Below are 24,932 nucleotides of genomic sequence, written 5' to 3' on the forward strand. Positions count from 1 at the left end.
AACACTCATAGGCCATATTTTGTCAAAATGAGATAAAATCAGTTTCAGACAGGAATAAGCTATATCAAGATCACATATAGAATGAAAATAAAATGGAAAAGAATTAGGAATGAGAATAGGAAAAAAATACAATCATAAGGGTACTGGTTCTGAAATATTCTGTTATTATCATACAAGATAATCAGTCACTAAGCTGAGGACATTTTCTCACTCTATTTCCTCTGTGAAATTCTGCATACTCGATGAGTAGTCATTTAGTACACAGGGACATTAAAATATTCCTGACGTGGCTACAAAAGAAATACATATATTTTTATACACAGTGTACAAACTGACATAGATACAATCAGATTTCTAGAACATTTAGTTCACAGTACCTAAAGTTACCTAAAGCTTAAGTTTTTGTTTGCTTTTGTTCTTTGGTTTATAACTGAGTATTTAACTTCTAGACATTGCCAAGGAGTTCAGATTCATCTTTTATAACTTTACTGTATACGATGGTAAGCAAAATGATGATCCATGTCCTCCAAAAATCCTACAAAATCCTGAAACACTGTATTTACTAAAAATATTCTGAAAAGATTTTCAGTGTAAGTTATCTGGTCAGTACTGAGTTAACTGAAAATTCAGTTAGAATACTCCCTTCCACCAGTGTTTACATTCATCAGGATTTTTATTACATGAAATAGAGATGCTAGAAAAAAAGTGGAAAAGTAGTCACCCATCTGGTACTTGAAGTAGCAATGAAAGTTTTTAACTGGTCACTTAGAGCTACAAAAACCAAAAATCCAAAGAGTGTGACTTTGAGACTAAGGATATTAGTTTTTAAAAAATCCTCCAGATAGATTTTAAAGAACTCTCCAGATTTGTCAAATGTATATGACTACAAATATATCTAACAAGATGTTTCTTCCTTTTTTTCACAAGGAAGAAAATGTAACCTGAGGTGAGGTTAGTAAAGTGACCCTAGAGTGTCTACAGATGGACTTCTATGGGCTCCAAGAATTCCCTGAAATCTGAGGCAAAATTACGTACAAATTTTGCTGGGGAGAGGGCTCATCACCCTTGAGACTCTCAAAGGGATTATATGCCCCACCAGAAGGTTTATGACTCCAAAAGTTTAAAACTGCTTATTTGAGTGTTTTAAAAGTATCCTCCTTTTCATATTTATTCAAGTTGGAACTTTTAAATTTTGAGCTATAAAATCATATAAACTGTTCCAAAAAAAAAAAAACAAAAACCTAATAGATCCCTAAACTTATACAACCATTAAATACAAAAGTATCTGAGGAGGAAAGTCAGTTAAATTTTAATCCTCAGATAATTGTTAGGGTGAGTACCCTTTCAATAATTCCCAAACATTTTAAAGAGACAGTTGCCCTTTTTCTTCCCTACTCAGAATAAATTATAGTGGAATGAAGAAGCAAATTAAAATAATGCTATTCATAATAAATTAAACTCCCAAATGCTTCATTTTCTTACAGAAGCTCTCATTTTCATAGGATAGGAAAGTCTACTTCTGTATCAATGGTATTAGCAATTCACAGTACTTAATGAGTACTTTTTTGTCAATGAACGTCTGAACAAATTTCAATATTGCATGCAAAAAATAAATTATAAGCCCTGATGATGGATCATTATCAGAGCAAAATTCCCTAAGAAAATATAAGTTTAATGAAGTAATTGGGATAATCCCTTGGAATTTAATATAATTATAGACTTTCCAGGTAATGCTAAAACATAAATAACAAACTTGCCAAAATAATAATTACAAACTGAATTTATATATCCTACTACGTTTTGATGCATGTCAGTACTCCAGCACGTATTCTGGTACGCTTTCTTACACCCAGTGAAACTCCTGCTGTGAAACATATTCTCTGTTTTCTCCTGCAGTAGGTCGGCCTGCTCAATTGCTTTAAGGACATTTTTCTTGGATGTTTCCTGAACTTCTCTTCCCAAAAGAAACTCATCTAAAATAAAATAAGCCTTCTCAAAATTAAAGATGATATCAAGTTCACACACACTGCCAAAATACTTGGCAAGTAATTCCACATAACGATGAATTATTTCCAGGGTAATTAATTCATTGTCCTGATCCTCAATAGCACAGCAAAAATACAGACTAGCATATCTTTTGTAAACAATCTTCAGATCGCGCCACTCCAGGAAGCTGCGCATTTTCGGTTTCCTTGCTAAAACGGTTTGAACAAGTTCTCTTGTAATCTTTTTCTTTTCTTTGTCTGATAGCAGGACATACCATTTCTGCAGTCGAAGCTTTCCCTGACGACTAAAAAACAACATAAACTGCATCAAGCCCGGGCGAGGTGACAGGCAAGGAGCGGAGCAGACAATGGCATCCGCCGCCACGCAGGGGGCGCCCAGAGTCCTCGGCCGCCGCCGCCCCCGGCCGCCGGCCCCTCGCGAAAACGCCCCGCAAAACTTGAGGCGATTCCCGAACCACAGGTGCCGCGGGGCTGTCGCGGAGCCCGGGACTGGACCTCACATCCCGGGGCGTGGCGCGGAGTGGTGCGCAGGGCGCGGACGCCGAGAGGTCTTTAACATATTTTTTATTTCACTTTTTTCCATTTCTTTATAAAACAGTGGTGTCCTCACTAGCAGCTCTCTCCCCTAGAGTGGGGGAGGGGTGGAGGAGGTTGGGCACCTCCAAAGAAAAAGGGGGAGGGGAAGGGCCCGAGGTTACCTCTGGAGGTTCTTTTGGGCCTGTTTCAACAATGTGTCAAAATCAAGAGAATCCAATTTGCTCTTTACAGATCAGTTGTAGGGTCAAAGTCTTCCGGGCTGGAGTCAAGATCAGAATAGCTCCTCTTGCAGAACTGCCTATGGCCCCCAAAGCAGAGATCAGAGGGCTGCTCATCTGCCTGCCGCAGCTTGTGGCCACTCTCGATGGCTGCAAACGCCTCCTCAGCATAGCGGTAAGTGACGAAGCCATAGTTGTCACCCTGGACACGGAAGTGGATGGTGCATTCCTCAATTTCTCCAAAAACTGAGAACCTCTGTTTCAGCTCTGATCGAGTCATGCGGCCAGGTATCTTCCCAGTGAGGACCACCCTTCTCCCTTCTGTTGCACGCTCCTTCTGCAGCACTCTCTGCCTTTGGTAATGGTTGGGTGAATGGTAAGAGCTGTACCGCCACCTCCTGTCACTTCTCCGCAGAGGGGGATGGGAAGCGCAAACGGCTTCAGGAACTGGATGATGAGGATGAGGAAGATGAAGAAGATGATGATGAAGAGGAAGAGCATCTTCGGGAATGTCTGGAGGAACTGCAGCTGGACCTTCGCCACCTCCTGTGGTTGGGGGCAGAGGGACCTGGGGTGGGATCAGGATGAGGAAGATGATGAAGAGGATGAGGAGAAAGATGCTTCGCCGGTCTGGTTGGACCCACAGCTGACAGAACGACTGCTGTGAAACCAGCAGTGAAACGCCACACAGTGAAACCAGTCACCACCCCAGAGACAAATCGCAGAGCGTGGGCAGGGGAAGCCCTGGGCTCCGGCTCCCTGGCAACCTCCCCTCGCCTGGCTCATCCTCCCGGTAACCCCGGTGGCCTGTCGTGGGACATGGGCGTCGGTGAGACACCTTCCTCCAGGGACTTGGCTCAGCCCGGCTCGAAGCGCCCGTGGCGCAGCGCGAGGGACCCGGGCCAGCAGCCTGGGCCTCCGTCTCTGCCGGCTCTGTCGGGGCGCCCTTGAGACTGGCTGTGCCCCCGGCCTCCCTCATCCGCTCAGCTGGCATCAGGGCCCAGGATCCGGATTCCCGTCCTGTGCTCGGAAGACCAAGCTGCGGGGACCAGTTAGGCCCCCGACAAGGATGGGCCACCGTCTGCCAGTGGCCCTGGGCTCGGCAGGGCCTCCCCGACACTACGACCAAACAGGGCGTTCAGGTCCAATGAATGACTTGTCTGCTGTGGCAGGCTCAGCCCCTCCAGGCACCAGGCCGGGCCGAGGAAGAAATGACCTTCCAGACAGCCCAGGCCCCCTTAGGAGTTGTTAGCAAGTCTCAGAAAATAAACCAGAGTTCACCCCCAACTCCTGGGGGCCTGGGATGTGGTATGAACCCCCCCAACTTCCACTCAGGGGGGTCCCCGCTGTTGCTTTCAGGAGCATCGGGCCCATTTAGGAATGGAGCTTCTGTCTGAATCTTTTCCCGGAATCGTCTCTGACCGCCGTGTAGCCTGATCCAGTTCCCGTGCCAGGACAGTGGCCTCGTGGGGGTAGGAGCGTTGCCGTGTCCGAAACTGTTTTTCCACCTCCGCCTGCCATTTCACCCAGAAACCATGCCCGAGAACCAGAAGGTTCCACCACTGGCCTTTGCCCTGGGTGGATGGGTCCACGTGAAGCCTGGACCCCTGCCAGGGGAGGTCTGCAGTCTTCACGCAAATCCCATGGAGCCCCACGTGGGGGCAGAGCATGGTCTGCTAGGGTCCCCACCTCTGCCAAAAGCAGGAAATGGGGTCTTGCCCTCCCACCAGCCCTCCGCTTTCCAAGGTACCCCAGTGAGCCTGCCGACCCTGGCCTGAGGGCCTCAAGCTGCCTCCTACCCTTCTCCCCAGAGGAGCCTCTGAGACCATGTTGTTGCCCCAAGGGCACCACCAAGCCGCCAAGGTCCCACAGTGTGGAAGGGCCCCAAGCGCCCACCCCACCAGTCTCCTGCACACCTACAGGGCCACAATTAGAAACCATGGGACCCGGGCAGAGCCACCCTGGGGGCCTCAGCCCAGCAGTCTGGCCTCCCTGGCCCGGCCCCACCCCCCCCCCACCCCCGGGTGCCTGCCGCCTGCTACTTCCCCAGTCTGCAGGGCTGCCTTTCTCTCCTTAGGGTCCGGCGGGCCCCAGCAAAGCCACTTCCAGGCCCTGCTGAGAACTCTGGGACCCCCGAGAGGTCTGGGAGAAGGTTACGCTGGTGTAGCAGGGCCACAGCCTGCCAGACCCCCACCCCTGTGTCCTCCCTCCCGGCTGCTGTGCTCAGAGGAGCAGGGCAGCCCTGAGCTCTTGCCCCCTGGGAGCTGCAGGGGACAGGGCAGACTCGGCCAGCCACCGAGGGCACAGGGTGTCTCAGGCTGGTTTTGGTCCACTTTCCCCACTTTTAATGAGGAAATCAGAGCTGTTCCATGTTGGGGTGAGAAGAAGTAGGGTGGTCAGCTCTCCCACCCGACAGGCGGAGAAGCAGGGCCACTCCTGAGACTCAGAGCTGGGTCTCTCAGGCTGCCCAGCAGCTATGACCACAGCACAATGTCACCTGGAAACAGGAGCTTCTGATTGAGGCGTGCTGTGGATTTGTCACTGCCTGTAGCCACGGATCGGCCCCTGCTTGGAAACTGGATGTCACAAGCACTGCCAGCGGGGCCAGCACCCTCCACGGAAGGCCTCATCCACCTCTGTGGCTCTGTGGCACTTTGGAAGTGTCCCATGGCTTGCAGGAGCCCAGAGGCCTCCTTCTCTGGGGTGTCTCTCACTGACTGTGATTCTCAGTCGGGGCGATTCAGGATTCTGCCCCCCAGGGGACACTGGGCTGTGTCTGGGGACATCTATGGTTGTCATAACAGGGGCAGCGCCTGGCATGGTGGGTGGATGCAGGGACACTGCTCAGCACCCAGCTGCGCCCAGGACGCCCCATTGCTGAGAATGCTCCGGGCCCCAAATGTCCACAGTGCCCTGGGGCAGAGACCAGCCCCAGCTCATAGGAAGACCTATGGCAAGTGACAATGGATTGTGCACAAGGGCCAGATGGTGACAGAGACAGAGTCGAACTGACAGAAGGGAGGGCGCAAGAGGCGCTCGCTGTTTGACCTGCAGGCAAGGACCAGGAGCAGCCACCAGAGCTCGGACATCTGGCTCCCTAATAGCACAAACAGGTTTCTGTTTAAAAAAAAAATAGCAAAACTCCAAAAAGAAAAAAAAAAATGGAGGCTGGGGCTCAGTATGTGGACCCTGCCCCACGCGCTGTGTGTGCACGCTGCAAGGACCAGCAAGCTCTTGGCACCTTGGTACAGGCCTGCCACCTTTATGTCCACTCTGCTGATCAATCAGCCCCAGTATGCCTGGCTGAAAGAGCTGGGGCTCCCCGAGGAAAATGAGGGTGTGTATAATGGAAGCTGAGGAGGCCTGAGAGAGGTTATTATCACCTATTGTCCTGCTAACAATGAACCAATAGCAAGAGTTCGACAGGCCAGCATGGCAGACTGTGAAGAAACTGTAAAGAAAGCAATGGAAGCATGGAAAGTCTGGGCAGATATTCCTGCTCCAAAGTGAGGAGAAATAGTAAGACAGATTGGTGATGCCTTGCGGGAGAAGATCGAAATCCTAGGAAACTTGGTATCTCTGGAGATGGGGAAAATCTTAGTGGAAGGTGTGGGAGAAGTTCAAGAGTACGTGGATATTTGTGATTACACTGTCGGTTTGACACAGATTCGGGGACCTATCTTGCCTTCTGAAAGATCTGGCCATGCCCTCATCGGACAGTGGAATCCCATAGGCCTGGTTGGAATCATCACTTTGTTCGATTTCCCTGTGGCGGTCGGTGTATGGCTGGAACAATGCCATTGCCATGATCTGCCAGAACGTCTGCCTTTGGAAAGGAGCTCCAACAACTTCCCTAATTACTGTAGCTGTCACAAAGATAATAGCTAAGGTTCTGGAGGACAACAAGCTGCCTGGTGCAATTTGTTCCTGGACTTGTGGTGGAGCAGATATCGGCACAGCAATGGCCAAAGATGAGCGAGTGAACCTGCTATCCTTTACCGGGAGCACCCAGGTGGGAAAATAGGTGGCCCTTATGGTGCAGAAGAGGTTTGGGAGAAGCTTGTTAGAACTTGGAGGAAACAATGCCATTGTTGCTTTTGAGGATGTGGACCTCAGCTTAGTAGTTCCATCAGCTCTCCTTGCCACCGTGGGGACAGCGGCCAGAGGTGTACTGCTGTGAGGCGACTGTTTTTACATGAAAGCATCCATGATGAGGTTGTAAATAGACTTAAAAAGGCCTATGCACAAATTCGCATTGGGAAGCCATGGGACTCTAATGTTCTCTTTGGGCCACACCTCACCAAACTGGCAGTGAGCATGTTTCTTGGAGCAGTGGAGGAAGCAAAGAAAGAAGGTGGCACAGTGGGTCTCACCCATGATGCATCCATTGCACACACAGAGACTTTTGCTCCAATTCTCTACGTCTTTAAATTCAAGAATGAAGAAGAGGTCTTTGCATGGAATAATGAAGTAAAACAGGGACTTTCAAGTAGCATTTTCACCAAAGATTTGGGTCAAATCCAACGCTGACTTGGACCTAAAGGATCTGACTGTGGCATTGTAAATGTCAATATTCCAGTGAGTGGTGCTGAGATTGGAGGTACATTTGGAGGAGTGAAGCATATGGCAGTGATGCCTGGAAACAGTACGTGAGAAGATCCACTTGTACCATCAACTACAGTAAGGACCTTCCTCTGGCCCAAGGAATCAAGTTTCAGTAAAGGTGTTTTAGATGGACATTACTCAAAGTCTTCTAGGCATTCTTACAGCTGCTTCTGAAGAAGATAAAGAAAATTAAGTTTTGCCTGGAATAAATGCATCATTTTGAATATGAAAAAAAAAGATTAGTAGGGCATTGGAGACTCACACTAGGAGGCTTCTAAGGCCAGAGGTTGAAGCTTCTCTTCCAGCTCTGGGATCAGTCCCAGAGCAGGCCCTGCCCCCAGGAGTCTGTGTGTCTGCTCTGTTCTTCCCATCCATACTCCTTTGGGGGAATCACGAGAGAGTTCGGAGGTTTGACGAGATCCTGAAGGCCAGTGATGGGATCATGGTGGCTTGTGGTGATCTGGGCATCGCAATTCCTGCAGGGAAGGTCCTCCTTTCTCAGAAGATGATGATTGGGTGGTGCAACCGAGCTGGGAAGCCTGTCATCTGTGCCACGCAGATCTGGAGAGCATGATCAAGAAGCCCCGCCGCACCCGGGCTGAGGGCAGTGATGTGGCCAATGTAGTCTTGGACGGAGCCGACTGCATCATGCTGTCTGGAGAAACAGCCAAGGGGGACTACCCTCTGGAAGCTGTTCGCATGCAGTGCATGATTGTGCGTGAGGCAGAGGCCGTCATTGCAATTATTTGAGTAGCTCTGTCACCTGGTGCCCATTACCAGTGACCCCACAGAAGCCACCATGGTGGGCGCCATGGAGGCCTCCTTCAAGTGCTGCAGTGGGGCCATAATCTTCCTCACCAAGTCCAGCAGGTCTGCTCACCAGGTGGCTAGATACCACCCACGTGCCCCCATCATTGCTGTGACACGGAATCCCCAGACAGCTTGCTAGGCCCACCTGTACCATGGCATCTTCCTTGTGCTGTGCAAGGATGCAGTCCAGGAGGCCTGGGCTGAGGATGTGGACCTCCGGGTGAACTTGGCCATGAATGTTGGCAAGGCCCGAGGCTTCTTCAAGAAGGGAGATGTGGTCATTGTGCTGACTGGGTGGCACCTTGGCTCTGGCTTTACCAATACCATGCATGTAGTACCTGTGCTGTGAGGGACCCCAGAGCCCCTCCTCCAGCGCCTGTCCCATCCCCTTCCCCCGACGCATCCATTAGGCCAGCAATGCTTGTAGAGCTCACTCTGGGCTGTAGTGTGGCACTAGTGGGCTGGGACACCAGGGAGAAGATTAATGCCGCTGTGAAACATGGCTATTTGTAGACTCTGCTCAGCTGGGGTAGCTCAGAGCCTGCTTGCCCATCATTTGGTCCCACAAGCAAGGGACAAAGGGGGAATGCAAGACTGGAGGCCCCCAGAGTCTGTGGCAAGAGGGCAACAACTCCTTCTCTTTTGTATACCTGCTTTGGTTTCTGTAGAAAATGGATGTGCAGAGAAGTCCCAACCCTGACCTGGGGTCAGGAGACAGCTAGCAAGAGTAGGGGCCTTAGGGTGTGGGGCAGTGGTTCCAGTTTAAGCAGACTCTGGCCCTGGCCCTAACTTGCTTCCCCAACCCCACGGCCTCCCTTGTGCACTGTGCTCTTCTGTCCTGCACTCCACTGACCTGTTGCTGCAAACACTCCACCCTCACCTTCCTTTTTCCCTACTACTGCAGCTGTCTCCGGGCATGTTGTTATAGAGCCTACCTGTATGTCAATAAACAACAGCTGACGCAAAAAAAAAAAAAGAAAGAAAAGAAAAGAATTTAAGAAGACCCCAAAAGCAATCACAGCAACAAATAAACGGGACTTGATCAAATTAAAAAGCTTCTGCACAGCCGAGGACACAATCGATAGAGCAAATAGACAACCTACAGAATGGGAGAAAATATTCACGTGTTATACATCTGATAAAGGGCTGATAACCAGAATCTACAAAGAACTCAAGTAAATCAGCAAGAAAAAAATCAAACAACTCCATTAAAAAGTGGAAAAAAGACATGAAAAGAAACTTTTCAAATGAAGATAGACTAATGGCCAACAAACACATGAAAAAAATGTTCAACATCTCTAACCATCAAGGAAATGGAAATCAAAATCACAATGAGATATCACCTAACTCCAGTGAGAATGGCTTTTATCGAAAAGTTCCAAAACAGCAGATGCTGGTGAGGATGCTGAGAGAAAGGTACACTTATATACTGTTGGTGGGGCTGCAAACTAGTACAATCTCTATGGAAAGTAGTATGGGGATACTTCAAAGAACTAAAAGTAGACCTACCATTTTATCCAGCAATCCCACTACTAGGTATTTACCCAAAGGGAAAAAAGACATTTTATAAAAAAGAAACTTGCATTCAAATGTTTACAGTAGCACAATTCACAATCACAAAGATGTGGAACTAACCCAAGTGCCCATCAATACATGAGTGTATTAATAAAATGTGGTATATGTATACCATGGAGCAATGCTCAGCCATAAAAAAAAAATGGTGATCTAGTTTCTTTTGTAATAACCTGGATAGAACTGGATACCATTCTTCTTAATGAAGTATCTATCACAAGAATGGAAAAACAAACACCACATGTTATCAACACTAAATTGTAACTAACTGATCAACACTTACATGCACATATGGAAGTAAAACTCAAGGGAAATAAAGTAGGTGGGAGGAAGGAGGAGGGGGTGGATAAATTTACACCTAACGCGTACAATGTACACTAACTGGGTGAAAGGCACACTTCAAACTTTGACTCAAACTGTACAAAAGCAAATTATGTAACCAAAACGTATGTAGTCTGGTAAAATTCTGAAATTAAAAAAAGAGGTGAAAGAAAGAAAGAGAGAGAGAGATAAAAAGAAAGAAAGAAAGGAAGGAAGAAAGAAAAGGAAGGAAGGAGAGAGAGAGAAAGAAAGAGAGAGAGAGAGAAAGAAAGAAACAAACAGAGAAAATAAATCATGGAATCTGAATTTATCTTACAAAAACCATTTATTAAAATATATGTGTGTCAGAGAGGAGCTGCAAGAAGGTATTCAACAATTCAGTGATTGCAAAAAAAGACCATTAACAGTTTTGCTTGTTCTGGAAAATGCCACACACCAGTAACTCTTAAAATAAACAGATTTTACCACCTCACGTAGGATATGTTTAGCAGACTGTCTTCCAAAGTGGCAGCTGCTGAGAGGCAATTGGAGAGCAGGTCAGTTTGGTGGAAGGTGGGGTTGGAAACTCGAGGTGTCCCCTGCAATGGGAACACCAGGGGGCTGCACGTATGGAGGAGCCAATACCGGTGGGAGGGCACAAACCAGCTCTACTCTTTCTTTTGGTTAGAAGCCACCAACTCTTGATACCCCACCTCCAGTGGCATGGTTGGTTTGTCTGTAGAGGACCGAGGCTCCTTTTTGGGAGAGCCCTGTGCTCCTGGCCCTGTTGCTCGTTCTCTGTGGGCTATGCCACTGTCACCCACTTCAGGGGGTTGACCTGGGGGTAGAACCGAGGTTGCAACTCCCTCATTTCTTCAGACTAAAAACTTGTTGGGTTCACTGGGCTGGAGTGCAGGGAGGTGGGTGGGGATCACACTGCTAAGAAGAATGAGGTAGTTCACTGTGTTGATAACAAGTCTGACTCCCAGGACTGTATTGAGTTGTTATGTCAAGAGCTTAAGCCAATCTAGTTTGGATTAAAAGAATTTAAATGGTAAAAAAATACTCCAGTCAGTTTTATCAGTTTTTCCTAAGGAGAACAGAATGAGAGGGAAGAGAAGTGTTTAGTATATGGGACACTTAGACCCCAGAGAGTCCAGAGCAGTGGATAAGTGGTTTGAACAGGGCCAGTGATCCTGGGCTAAGTTTATATTGGGTAAGAGGCATCATTTGCTCATTTATTCATTCAACAAACATGTATCGAGCACTTATTATGTGCCAGTCTCTAAGGATATGGTGACGAAGAAGATGTAGGTCGTGTGCAAATAGAGCTTTGAGTTGAGTGAGGAGTACAGGCAAGAACCGGGACGTTTTCAACAGGCTGTGAGAAGTTGCTAAGAGGGGCATTCGCAGTGGGACTTGGAGGTGTCGGCTTTCCCACCTATGAAAAGGGAATATTCCTCTTTACCACAGAGCTCCAAGTCACTAGAGTCGTAAGAGCTGTCCCAAGTAATGCTCTGGGCATGGGGAATTCATTTCAGGAACAGATGGTGAAGGGTGGTCCCCAGAACTCACCATGGGATGTGCGCTGCCTAAAGATGTCATAGCAGTTTCTTGCATCTGCAGCGTGTCTCATACATTTCAAAGCACTGTCATGTTCAGCGTTTCATTTGTTTTGTCCTTCTCCCTTGTGAGTTTGGCAGGGTAGGGGGCCCCTAAGGTCACACAGTCAGCTGGTGGCAAAGCTGGTGGTTAGAACCCAAGTGTACTTTGCTGCTCATTCTAGGAGCTGAATTGGATGGAAGATGAACTTGGGGAGTTAGGATGGAGCAGAGACAAAGAGAACACAGAGATTCCAGAAGTACACAAGTCCCTCCCTCCCTTCCTTTCCTTTTCTTTCTTTCAACTGAGAAATCCTTACTGACCATCAGCCATGTGCACTGTGCTACAGGTGGCCACAGGCACGGTGCCATCCTCAGACAGTACTGAACTCTTTTCTGGGCTGTCAGCAAGTCCAGGTCAAAGCCAGCACTCAAACCCTTGTTGAGACCTCTTTCCATAGTGCCACAATTTGCTGGTTGGGGTGTCCTCTCCAGGGCCAGGCAGCAAGAGTGTGAAAGGATGGACCACCCATGGCAAGGAAGGATTGCAGAATCCTGAGCTTCCATAGCCGTCAGGACTGCAGACCACCTAGTCCAGCCCACCTCCGCCCCTCCTGGGGAGAAGGGTCTCCCCACTTTGGAGCAGGGTGGCAGCAGATGCCTGCCCCTGGGAATGCTGCATCCTGGAGCCCACTTTGTGGAGGTGATGACTTACCTTGGTAACTTGGGCTGGGGAGTAGGAGGGGGAAATTTTACCCGATCCCTGTGGTGGATAAACTTAGGGGTATAGGCCTTGGTTAGACTCATGAAATTGTTTAGTGTTTTGCTATAGGAGTTTCCAGGTATAAAGAGCACTTTTCAGAAGTTGTGGTTTCAACTCAGTTCTAGGAAAAAGACATAAAGAGTTAGCAACCTAAATATTATTTGTTCTGGAGAGGAAGGGAAAGCTTGGGTTTTACAGCAAAAGTTCCCACCCGGGTTCCCAATCAAGTCTGTCTATTCAAATGAAAACTTGAAACTCACTTAGTCCTGGTTGGTCAATACAGCTACTCTCTGATTGATTGGTTGAAGAGAGCCCTGAAAGTCCCCTCGGTAAAAACATGTGGGCTTTGAGGGAACCCAGAGTACCTGTGTGACCCCCTAGTCAGCAAATAGCCACGTGGCTCTATTTAAAATTTGGGCCCAGCTAGCCACTTAGGATCATTTTGAAAGATTGGCTCAAACCTGTTGACAGACAGCATTGCATTCCATCAGAGTGCCAGGAACCTGCTCTGGGTCCATCTAGTCCCACATGGGGATCCTAGTGGCCTGGCAGTGGCCAATTGAACAACCAGAGCCATTTACTTACATGAGACACTCAAGTACCTGTTAAATTGGAATCAAAGTCTCTCAGGTTAAGTTGGTTCTAGTTTCCAGCTAGAGTGAGTTGAAAGTCTCAATGGTTGGGTCAACATGATCTTTGTAGGGGATTAAAAACAAGCTAGGACTACCTTAAAGGGGAGCCAAAGGCTTAGCCCAAATATGACGAGGATCATTAATACTTGTAGGGTGAAACACAGCAGGGATCCTATACCAATGGAGAGTCAACATTTAACCCAGCAAGCCCAGCCAGGGGGCTTTCTGAAGACGTCCCTTTCAGAGATTTGGCTAGCTTTAAGACCTTAGAGTTTTCCAGTTTGAGCTGATTGGAGCCAGATGCAACAGCAAATGTGGGCAGCAGCACAAACACCATCCTGTTCAGTGTGGTGATAGTTTAAAGCAATGTGGTTTTCTAGAACCAGGCAAACAGGAAAGTCTAGGGACCTCTCTTGTGCACTGATGGCTTGGGTGGACCAACTTAGGGCAGGCGACTCTATTAATGGTGCAGGAAAGGTTTATGACCGTATATTCATTCCAAGCAGAATCTAGTCCAAACCAGACCCCAGAAGCCATCCTAATCTAGCTCCTTCACTGGAGTCAATACCTCTGGGCAAATGGCATCCTTGAGAATGTCCTCAACTATAATCTAAGGGATTACTATCAACATGGCATTGTGCCCTAAGACTCTATGTAGCTCTTAGGGAGTAGGGTGGATAGCACTGGCAAGGCTAACTGAATAGATGGGAATTTGAGTAAAAGCTGTTTCTGTGGAAAAATCTCCTGGTGTTGATAACTCAAGCATTATTTAGCCTTTTTGGGAGAAGAAAATATATACCTGACAGGTTTCTAGAAAGTCCCTTTTTAGGATGTGTGGGAGCCCACAGGTCTAGCAAAACAATGACTGCCTTTGAGGGGTCCTAGTCGAAAGGGGATAGGTAAGGATTTAAGGACCATCGTATGTTGGTTGGCTACCCTGACCACCCGGGAAAATTCAGAACTTCAGGCAGGTGTGTTAACAATATGCCAGGGTTAGAGAGGACTGAAGAAAGGTCCTTGGGCAATGGCAGGCTGATTGCCACACCAGTCTTTGTCAATTGGGCTTTTGTTATTCCATTGGTCTGCTCCACAGGCACAGAGGACTGGGGGAGGTAAACACAATGGAGATGTTGATAAGTTGGCCAAATTTTGCCAACGTTTTTAATAATTTGCCCTGTAAAATGAGTTGCTCAGTTCTCTAGGAAGCTCCTGAGAGACTGGATTTAGGAGAGCCTATCTATACACAGTGAGAAGCACAGACATTGGGAGGTGACTCAATAAGTATCTTCTCCATGGCTTTTACAAAGGAAGAGACAGCATCTGCTGCTTTGAGACAAGAGGGATGTCCCTGAGCAATAAGATCTAACTGCTGACCGTAGTATCCTATGAGCCTAGTTTGTCCCCAATTCTGATATATAATTTCTCTAGTTGGTTAGCTTTAAGAAGGGGAAATACCCTGAATGTCCCTGGAGCATGCCTAGCCTGGATTGGGGGAAGAGGGCTGGGAAATTGCATTGGGATTTAGTTATAACCAAATATTGGAAGGAATTAAGAGAATCCAGGAACTAGTCCATTATACAGGCAGATAACAAGGACTTGAATAGAATACATAGGGTCACAACCTAATAGCAGATGTACTTTTGCTTTCCTTAGAAGTATAACTTTTTCTCTCTACATTGGTCATATAGAAAATCTGAGATTTAGAACCTCTTATGGCTAGGAAGCCAAACCAAGGCAGACTTTACATTTTATTAACAGTTTTAAAGTTCTTGGGCCTACCAAGAAGTGACCGTCTTTACTCACTCACTGTTAATCTGGGAACTCTTGAAGCCAGGAATTTTGTGCACATTTTTAAATATGACATTTCAGTCCAAACCTTGGTAACATAACCAATGTTTTCAATTCTATCCCACATATAAATAAAGAACAGAAGAGCAGATTTTTACTGAACTTATATGAATAAAAATTAGAATACTGGTAGGTTCTGAATTATAGAAGAATCAAGTAGGGAGAAAAAGCAACTGCTTCCACTTCTGTTCACAAAATCATACTTTACCAAATTATTGCAAACTAGTGACAGCTTATAAAAGAAAATTTTCTTGAATTTGGAAAATAAAACATTAAAGTCATAAAAACATTGTCATTGTCAATTACTTGATTTTATGTAATAAATTTTGTTCTTCTCAATCCTGATTAGCAATTTAGGAATACATCCAATTGCAAATACTTCCAGAGAAGGATTTAAAACAGTAACTGTGGATAACAAAAACTCAGAATAGCCATCATCAGAGATCTGATGAGAGCTTACAATTGACAGGGAAATGTAGGTATTTCTGTGGCATATGACCATTTAACATAATAATCATAATCATGACAGGTAATACACATCACAGCATATCAGAATGTCATACAATATCCCAGGTCTTAAAAATAAACTTACACAAATGTAACTTAAAGGAAGTTAAACACCATGCCTTATTTGACAGTGCTTCTTGTATTATTTACTAAATAAGCCTAATCATTTAATATCTTTACAAAATGAGAGGTACATCTTTTGAGGCTCTCCAGGGTGCCCACCTGGGAAATCTGAAAAGTAATCTTAGGCCAAAAGCCTTATGATTGGACTTCGATTTCAGGAAAACCTGCCAAAGATGTTAAAATATCCCAAGTATTTCCTTCAATAGAATCATGGGTCACTGCTAAATAACACTTACTCATTCAACCAGAGTAACCATAACAATCAAAAGACTTCAAAAGCAATATAGACGCTGAGCACGTGGGCTCACACCTATAATCCTAGCACTCTGGGAGGCCAAGGCAGGAGGATCACTTGAGGTCAGGAGTTTGAGACCAGCCTGAGCAAGAGTGAGACTGTCTCTCCTAAAAATAGAAAAAATTTAGCCAGTTAACTAAAAATAGAAACAAAAAAAAAATTAAGCTGGGCATGGTGGCTCGTGCCTGTAGTCTCAGCTACTCGGTAGGCTAAGGCAGGTGGATCACCTGAGCCTAGGAGTATGAGGTTGCTGTGAGCTAGGCTGATGCCATAGCACTCACTCTAACCTGGGCAATGAAGCGAGACTCTGTCTCAAAAAAAAAAAAAAAAAAAAAGCAATATAGAAAGTTACATGGGTATAAAAACTTTAACCCTTCTAAAGCTCATTTTTCCTAAGCAATCTTTGTTTCCTAGGCCAGTTACCTTGAACAATAAATGCATGATTCTTAGTAATAGCATATGACGTCCCGGTTAACATAAAACAATTCAAACACATCAAGAAAAGCCCAGAGTACAAAATCAAGTTATATTGGCATTAAACATTGCTTTTCTAGACTTTCAAGATAAATCTGAAACCAGGGAAACTAGACAGTTCTCAGAAAGAAATATGGCGGAAATAGAAACTTGTTCATGATTCAGAGAATAGCTGTTAAAGAGATTTCAGAATTAAAAATCAAAACCTCTTGTAATCTCACTAAGAGCAAATTAATATTTTAAGAAAACCCTTGTTTTAACATGGGGGACAAATTTTTATGATCTGTCAGCACATTCTAACGTCCAAGTTCATTCTTTAGAAATACCCATAAACGATTTCCTTCCATTTGCATCCAACTTAATCACACATAAAATTCCTTTCATAAAATTCACACTCTACAGACAACTTGTTTAAACCTTCATTTTTGCACTATAATTCCTGTTTCTTAAATAACCAGTCATTTTACTGTAGGACAAATATTTACCACACAAGACTCTTTCTCATACAAAATTATACCTCTTCACATCCATAATTTTCTTCACATCTCTCTTTCTTACTTACCAGTTTTCTTCTGGCTTACTTCTATTTCCTTCCCAAATCCATATTTTAAACCTCCATTTAAATAACCTCCAAATTAGACATAATTATTTTTTTCCTCACTAAAAAACACATTTTGTGCCTCTTATAATTTTGTCTTATTAAATATACCTTATCTTTTGGCATACTTTATATATATAATTATGTATTAATTAGAATTTTTAACTCAGTAACCTTAAATTTTATTAAGAAACAGCATAAAATTGTGAATTGTCTTTCACATATAGGAATTTTATAGATAAGAAATATTTCATAATTATTTTAAAAAACATGTTTCCCTAAAAGATAATTTTATGCATATATATAGACCCAAATACATTTAGTCTCTCTATTAAATTTAAGAAGCTAAGGACAACCATATTTATGTTAAACAATTTGTTTTATTTTTCACCTGATTTGGAAAAGACCCACACATTAAGGAGTATCATTATTTAAGATTTCAAATCACATAAAAATTATTTACAGATATTTATCCCATTTACATTTTACCTCATTTATTTATTTTAAGCATTTTACCAAGATTACCAAGATGACTAAGACATTAGACAATGCTAGTCACCATTCCAAATTATTTATCTGCTAATCATTTCATATAACTGCATGTCAGGAAACTATCATAAAAGTGAGAACCTAAAAGAGAAGACACAGCCATTCCTATCAAACCAACAGGTTTAGACTAGTCTTATTCACCAAAAGATTACTAAATTATGTGCACTTGAAAAACACTGTGGCAAATAATGCTTAATTTATGAGTACTCATTTATTTATAAGCCAGTTCGGTACTGTAGACAAATACAACCAAATACAACCAAACTTGTATGTACTGCAGGATACAAATAATGACCTTGTAGCTTTAATTTTTAAAGCTTTAGCCAGGGGTGAGGTAATACTCACTAGTTAAAATGACAGATTCATAGTGCATCTCTGTCAAACTAATAATTTTCGCTGAAATTTATCTGTCCCCAAGAGCTGAAGCTTTTCTTCAAATTTGAGAAAAAACATGGTAGCAAAGTAGACAGGCAGAATAGCAGGAAGCGGGGAGAGGGAGGGCTGGTGGAGGAAGCTTAGCTGTAGTGTTGGTTAGAAAGACTGTAAGTCTCTCTCCATAATTGTAACGCAGGGTTTCTACATTGTAGAGAGCCCCAGGTCCCATCATTTATGTTCACTCTTAACAATCTGCGGCATCTGGGACACTGACTGATGGGGTGGGGATGGTCAGGACATTCCTGTTGCCAATGGACCTCTTGCTTACAATATGCAAATTGATCCCAAGGGCAGATGACTCTTTTTGCCAGCCAGTGAGGACCCCAGGGATCTTAACCATGGCCATTTGTTTCCTCTAGCACACACTTTTCTGTGTCCAGGCTGATCATGGCCAAGAGCTGTGGTGAGCAGCATAGATTGTTATCTCCAGTCCCATTATTGTGGCCTTCCTGGACTTCATCACAGCTGTTAAACACCTGGAAGGCAATCTCAATTAATAGAGATATGGGCATCTCCAAGCCTCCTTCTATTTTTTGTAGGTTTTCTTTTACATCAGGGGCACTCTGACTGATGAAAGTCAGAGTAACCAGTCTCCTATGACCTGGATGTTCAGGGTCCATGTCAATATAATCCCTATAGGCTTCTAAACCCTCTGAAGAAAGGCAGAGGGATTTTCATTTGGCCCTCATTGAACTAGTATGGCTTCTGCTGCTGGAGTCCTATTGACATTGCCCATTTTGTGTGCAACACTATCTGAGTTTCATAGAACAAAGTCCTGTACTGGGGAGGTGTTTTGGTTCTGCAACGGGGTGCTTAGGGGGATTGCTTCCCAGAGGATCACCAACAGGCTAGATTCCCCCTAGTCACCTGGGAGCGTCCTAACAGGGTCAGAGAGAGCAAGGTAGTATGAGGACCCTCATTTAAATAATTTTCTGATTAGGCTGTTACTGCAAACATCAAAGTTTTTACCTTCCACTTAAGCCAAATATCATAACATATATCAAAACATGAACACATAGACAATCAGACCTGGACCAGAAATAGTTAAAAAAAACACCTCGGGACTATAACCCAAGATTTGGGCCTGCAGTGAGCACCTCAGCAGTTACAACCTTTTAGCATTCATCTGATTTGGGACTCTAGCCCAAATTGGATTTGAGACTATAACCCAAACCTGGTTTGGGACTCTAACCCGAACTTGATCCCTCCTCTTTAAGGTAGGATCTGAGTCACTATTTTAGGGAGAGGTTGGGACTCCAACCCATAATCTTAGTCCAAAGATTGGGACTCTAGGACAGTTTTAATTTGTAAGTGCATGTTAACGAGGTTACTTACACGTGGAGCAGTTTCTTTTCTCAAAAGAAGAAATATGACAAGAGCTTCGAAGTGCCTTGTTGGAAAAGCAGTGACCTCTCATTCAAACCTCTAGATAAACTGGTTTAAGTGGCCACTTAAGGTTAGTGAGAGGGCCTGTAAGCCCCACAAGGGACAGTAGGGCCTTGGGCAGGCCATGGTCCCTTCATGACAGTAGTCCCATGGGCAGACCTCAGTCCCACCAGAATTGTTACTGAGCAATCAGTGGAGTTGCTGCCCCGCTGTAAATACCATGGCACTGGCCTTTGAGAAAAGAAAAGCTTTACGCAAACCAACTGGCACGGAGACAGAAGAGAATGCTCAAATCCATCTCTCCGGGCTGGGGGCTAGGTTGGTTTTCATAAGCAGAGGGTAATGAGGCATGATGAACTGACGTTATCTTGCAATGAGGTGATGCCAGCAGGTAGGATCTGACTGGATTCTGCCGTGGGGTGGTGCCAGGTCTTGATCTGAATGGATCCTGGATCTTGCCATGCAGTATCTGCTTCTTAGTTCAATCTCTGCTCCTCAGTCTGAGCATGTACATTCTGCCCATGGTTGCATGCTTGGTTCATCTGGGCATGCTCAGTTTATGTGACCTTCAACCTGGGGATCTGTGGCAACTGAAAAACATTTCACAAGTTTGTTGCATGAAAATTGAGCCAGATGGGTCTGGTGTGGTTAAAATAACAACAGCAATGAAAAATGAATATTTTTTAAATGGGCATACCTCCCAGGATCTTAATTATTAAAAATTAAAACTCAAAAAGTTTAAAGGTTGGAGCAGGTCAGAGATACCTGCTCAGAGTACACATAATACCATAGCATAGATTCAAGCAATTACCTGGGGAAAAAACTCCATGGCCTAATTCACCTCATATATGCTGAGAAAGATGTATGGAAATGCATCATGTATGATAAAACACCATAAAAATGTATTCTGACAGAAGAACAGTGACATTTAATCTCTTAAAAACCTCTTTCATCTTCCTCTTCAGAGAACATTAATTAGAAAGAGATTCATTCCTGTAGAACATATTACCCAAATAAATAGGATGGTCTGTCAACTCCCGGAATTAATAAGAAACTTACGGTAGTTGAAGACTCAAAGTGTTTGTCAAAGACTAGAAAACTTAAGTGAAAGAGACAGCCTTGCAAAAATAACAGGAAAATACCTAGTCCCACCATTTCCCCAGTAACAGTTAAAGATCAATGCTATGAGTTCTCTCACTAACAGACACCCTGCAGGAGTTCTGTTTTGCACAACTTCTGAAGAAAGCTGAATGGGCAGAAAAGAGATGCAAATCTCTCTCTTTCAAAATTGTTTTTTTGCGAATCTGCTTTTACAGAGTTCCTGAGTAAGGAAAATTGACCTGGTGGAATGTTTCACCCAACAGCTACAGAATACATGTCCTTCTCCTCAGCTCATAGATCATTCTCAGGGATAGATCATATGTTAGGCCACAAAACAAGTCTCAAAAACTTCAAAAAACTGAAATCATACCAAGTATTTTCTCTGTCCATAATGGATTAAAACTAGAACATAAGGAACATTGGAAAATATACAAACAATAAATGGAAATTAAACAATATGCTCCTGAATGACCAGTAGGCCAATGAAGAGATTAAGGAGAAAATTTAAAAATTTCTTGCAGCAAATGAAAATGAAAACACAACATATCAAAAGCTCTGGGATACAGTGAAAGTAGTAACAAGAGGATAAATTTCATATCAATAAGTGCCTGCATCAAAAAAGTAGAAAAGCTTCAAATAAACAATCTAACAATGCATCTCAAAGAACTAGAAAAATAAGCGCAAACCAAACCCAAAATTAATAGAAAAAATTATACAGATTAGAGCAGAAATATATGAAACTGAAACAAAAAAATACAAAAGATCAAAGAAACGAAGATTGGTTTTTTGAAAAGATAAACAAAATTGACTCACCTTTAGTCAGACTAAGAAAAAAGAGAGAAGACCCAAATAAATGAAATCAGAGATGAAAAAGGAAACATTACAACTGATACAGCAGAAATCCAAAGGATCATCAGAGACTACTATGAGCAACTATATGCAATAAATCGGAAAACCCAAAAGACATGAACAAATTCCTAGACACATAAAACCACCAATATTGAACCAGGAAGAAATACAAAACTAGAATAAACTAATAACAGGTAATAGATAGACGTAGTGATAAAATTTTTCCCATCAAAGGAAAATCCAGGACCTGATGGTTTCACTGCTGAATTCTAACAAACATTCAAGAAGAACTAATACCAATCCTACTTAAACTATTCCAAAAAATTGAGGAGGAGGGGATATTCCCAAACTCATCCTACAAGGCCCATATCACCCTAATACCAAAACCAGACAAAGACACACAAAAAAAGAAAACTATAGGCCAATATCTCTGATGAACATAGATTCAAACATCCTCAACAAAATACTAGCAAAACAAATGCAACAACACATTAAAAAGATTATTCATCATGATCAAGTGGAATTCATCCCAGGGACACAAGGATGCCCCAACATACAAATTAATCCATGTGATACATCATATCAACAGAAAGAAGAACAAAAACCATATGATCCTTTCAACTGATGCTGAAAAAGTATGCAATAAAATTCAACATCTTTTCCTGAGAAAAACTCTGAAAAAACTGGGTATAGAAGGAACTTACTTCAACACAATAAAAGCCATATATGACAGACCCCCAGCTAGTATCATACTGAATGGAGAAAAAAAAAAAAAAACAACCTGAAAGCCTTTCCTCTAAGATCTGGAACAAGAAAAGGGTGCCCACTTTCACCACTGTTATTCAATATGGTACTGGAAGTTCTAGCTAGAGCAATCAGACAAGAGAAAGAAATAAAGGGCATCCAAATTGGAAAGGAAGAAATCAAATTATCCTTGTTTGCAGATGACATGCTCTTATATTAATATCTAGAAAAACCTAAAGACTCCACAAAAAAAAAAAAAAAACCATTAGAACAGATAAACAAATTCAGTAAAGTTGCAAGATACAAAATCAACATACAAAAATCAGTAGCATTTCTATATGCCAACAGTTAGCAATCTGCAAAAGAAATGAAGAAAGTAATCCCATTCACAGTAGCTACAAATGAAATAAAATACGTAGGAATAAACCTAACCAATGAAGGGAAATATCTCTATGGTGAAAATTATAAAATATTGATAAACAAAATTGAACAGGACACACACACAAAAAATGGAAAGATATTCCATGCTCCTGGATTGGAGAAATCAATATCACTAAAATGTCCATATTACCCAAAGCAATCTACAGATTCAATGCAATCCCTATCAAAATACCGATGACATTCTTCACAGAAATATAAAAAATAATCCTAAAATTTATATGGAACCACAAAAGACCGAGAATATCCAAAACCATCCTGAGCAAAAAGAACAAAACTGGAAGAATCACATTACTTGACTTCAAATTATGCTACAAAGCTGTAGTGACCAAAACAGCACAGTACTTGCATAAAAACAGGCACATAGACCAATGTGCCTCAGTAGAGAACCTAGAAATAAATCTACACATCTATAGTGAACTTATCTTTGACAAAGTTACCAAGAATATACAGTGGGGAAAGGACAGTCTCTTCAATAAATCGTGCTGGGAAAACTGGATGTCCTTATGCAGAAATATGAAACTACACACTAATCTCTTGCCACATACAAAAATCAAATAAAAATGGATTAAAGACTTAAATATAAGACCTGAAACTATGAAACTACTAAAAGAAAACATTGGGGATATGCTTCAAGGCATTGGTCTTGGCAAGGATTTCTTGAGTAAGATCCCCTAAGCACAGGCAACCAAAGTAAAATTGGACAAATGGGATCACATCAAGCTAAAAAGCTTCTGTAGAGCAAAGGAAACAATCAAGAAAGTGAACAGACAACCCACAGAATGTCAGAAAATATTTGCAAACTACCCTTCTGACAAGGGATTAATAACTAGAATATATAAGGAGCTCCAAAAACACAACAGGAAAAAATAAAAAAATCTGATTAAAACATGGCCAAAGAATCTGAATAGACATTTCTCAAAAGAGACATACAAATGGCCAATATGTTATGAAAACATGCTCAATATCATTAGTCATCAGAGAAACACAAATCAAAACTACAATTAGATATCATCTCACTCCAGTTAAAATGGCTTTTATCAAAAAGACAGGCAGTAACAAATGCCGATGAGGAAGTGGAGAAAGGGAAACCCTTGTATGCTCTTTTCGGGAATGCAAATTAATGCAACCACTATGGAGAGCAGTATGGAAGGTCCTCATAAAACTGAAAATAGAACTACCGTATGACCCAGCAATCTCACTGCTGGGTAAATATCCAAAGGAGAGGAAATCAGTATGCTGAAAAGATTATCTGTATTCTCATGTTTATTGGGGCACTATTCACCTCAGCCAAGATTTGGGATCAACTTAGGTGTCCATCAACAGATGAATGGATAAAGAAATTGTGGTACATATACACAACGGAATATTACATAGCCAAAAGAAGGAATGAAATCCTGCGATTTGTAACAATATGAATGGAACTGGAGTATGTTATGTTAAGTGAAATAAGGCAAGCACAGAAAGACAAATCTCCCATGTTCTCATTCATATGTGGGAGCTAAATATTAAAAACAATTGATCTCAAGGACACAGAGAATAGAAAGACGGTTCCAGAGGCTGGGAAGGGTAGCAGGGAGTGGGGAATAAAAAGTGGGTATGGTTAATGTGTGCAAAAAGGTAGCTAGACAATTAGATTTGATAGCACAACAAAATGACTGTTAACAACAATAAGTTAGATATGCTTTAAAATAACTAAAGGAGTGGAATTGGTAAGTTCCTAACACAAAGAAATGATAAAACATCTTAATCCTGAGGTGAAGGATACCCCAATTACCCTGATTTGATTAATTCACATTGTATGCCTGTATCAAAACATCACACGTACCCTATAAAGATATACAATTATTATGTACCCATAATAATTAAAAAGAAAATATATATATATATTAAAAAAAACAATTATAAAAACTACACCAGAGTTGTTGTACCAAGACTAATCACACAAATCCTTTTTCTTACATTAGTCAAACCCTTGCAAATACTGATTTTTGTCTTTTGTTTAACAGAGAACAAGGCCAGGAGCCTGGCTGGTAAGAAATTCTTGCCCCTTTTGCCAGCTGGCCAGGTTTTTGGATTTTCACTACTGTAGCTTTTCAGAAGAAACAGAGTGGCTTTAAACTGTAGGGAGCAAGGCCCTTTCCCCCATAAGTTTCTCTGAAAAATCAGACATGAGGTAGATTCATTCATTGGAGAAAAAGGCATTTAAATTAATTTTTAAACTGTATACACAGGAGCCTTTAGAATGAAACTTAATTCCTCAATGAAGTACAGAAGGGTTTTTTTTGTTTGTTTTTTCTTTTGTTTTTGTTTTTTAAGAATGGGGGTTTAGAAGTAGCAAAACAGGTTTGCAAGAGAGAAGAGAGGCTAGCCAAGGTGGTCTTGTTATGCAAGTAAAACCTCACAGTTAGTAGCCCTCACAGAGAATAGGTAATAAATTTTTTTTAAGTCCTTTAAAGGTGCCAGATTCTCACTTATTCTTTCCTAGATTGGGTAAATAAAGTCCTGGCTGTATTAATGGAGATCCTCTATATATGTAAA

General features: G+C 42.9%; 1 protein-coding gene and 2 pseudogenes across 1 annotated transcript; 2 read left to right on the top strand and 1 right to left on the bottom strand.

Annotated features, from left to right (window-relative positions):
* Positions 1–254: 254 nt before the first annotated feature.
* LOC138379707 (AP-1 complex subunit sigma-2-like) lies at positions 255–2,313 on the bottom strand. Its single transcript, XM_069464833.1, has 2 exons — positions 1,890–2,313; positions 255–292 (listed from the first exon to the last, which is right to left on the bottom strand). The coding sequence occupies exons 1-2, from the start codon at positions 2,311–2,313 to the stop codon at positions 255–257; spliced, it is 462 nt and encodes a 153-aa protein (XP_069320934.1).
* A 3,628-nt stretch (positions 2,314–5,941) lies between these two features.
* Positions 5,942–7,508, top strand: LOC138379703 (alpha-aminoadipic semialdehyde dehydrogenase-like; annotated as a pseudogene).
* Positions 7,494–8,525, top strand: LOC138379700 (pyruvate kinase PKM pseudogene; annotated as a pseudogene).
* The last annotated feature ends 16,407 nt before the right edge of the window (positions 8,526–24,932 follow it).

This window comes from Eulemur rufifrons, unplaced genomic scaffold (genome assembly GCF_041146395.1).
Source record: "Eulemur rufifrons isolate Redbay unplaced genomic scaffold, OSU_ERuf_1 scaffold_123, whole genome shotgun sequence".
Taxonomy (NCBI): Eukaryota; Metazoa; Chordata; class Mammalia; order Primates; family Lemuridae; genus Eulemur; species Eulemur rufifrons.

Bases quoted from the DNA above. Each gene is read 5' to 3' on its own strand.
- LOC138379707 (XM_069464833.1), bottom strand. From the start codon at position 2,313: ATGCAGTTTATGTTGTTTTTTAGTCGTCAGGGAAAGCTTCGACTGCAG. The intron at 293-1,889 runs AGAAAACAGAGA...TATTTCTTTTGT, and splicing joins GCAGGCCGACCTACTGCAGG to AGCCACGTCAGGAATATTTT.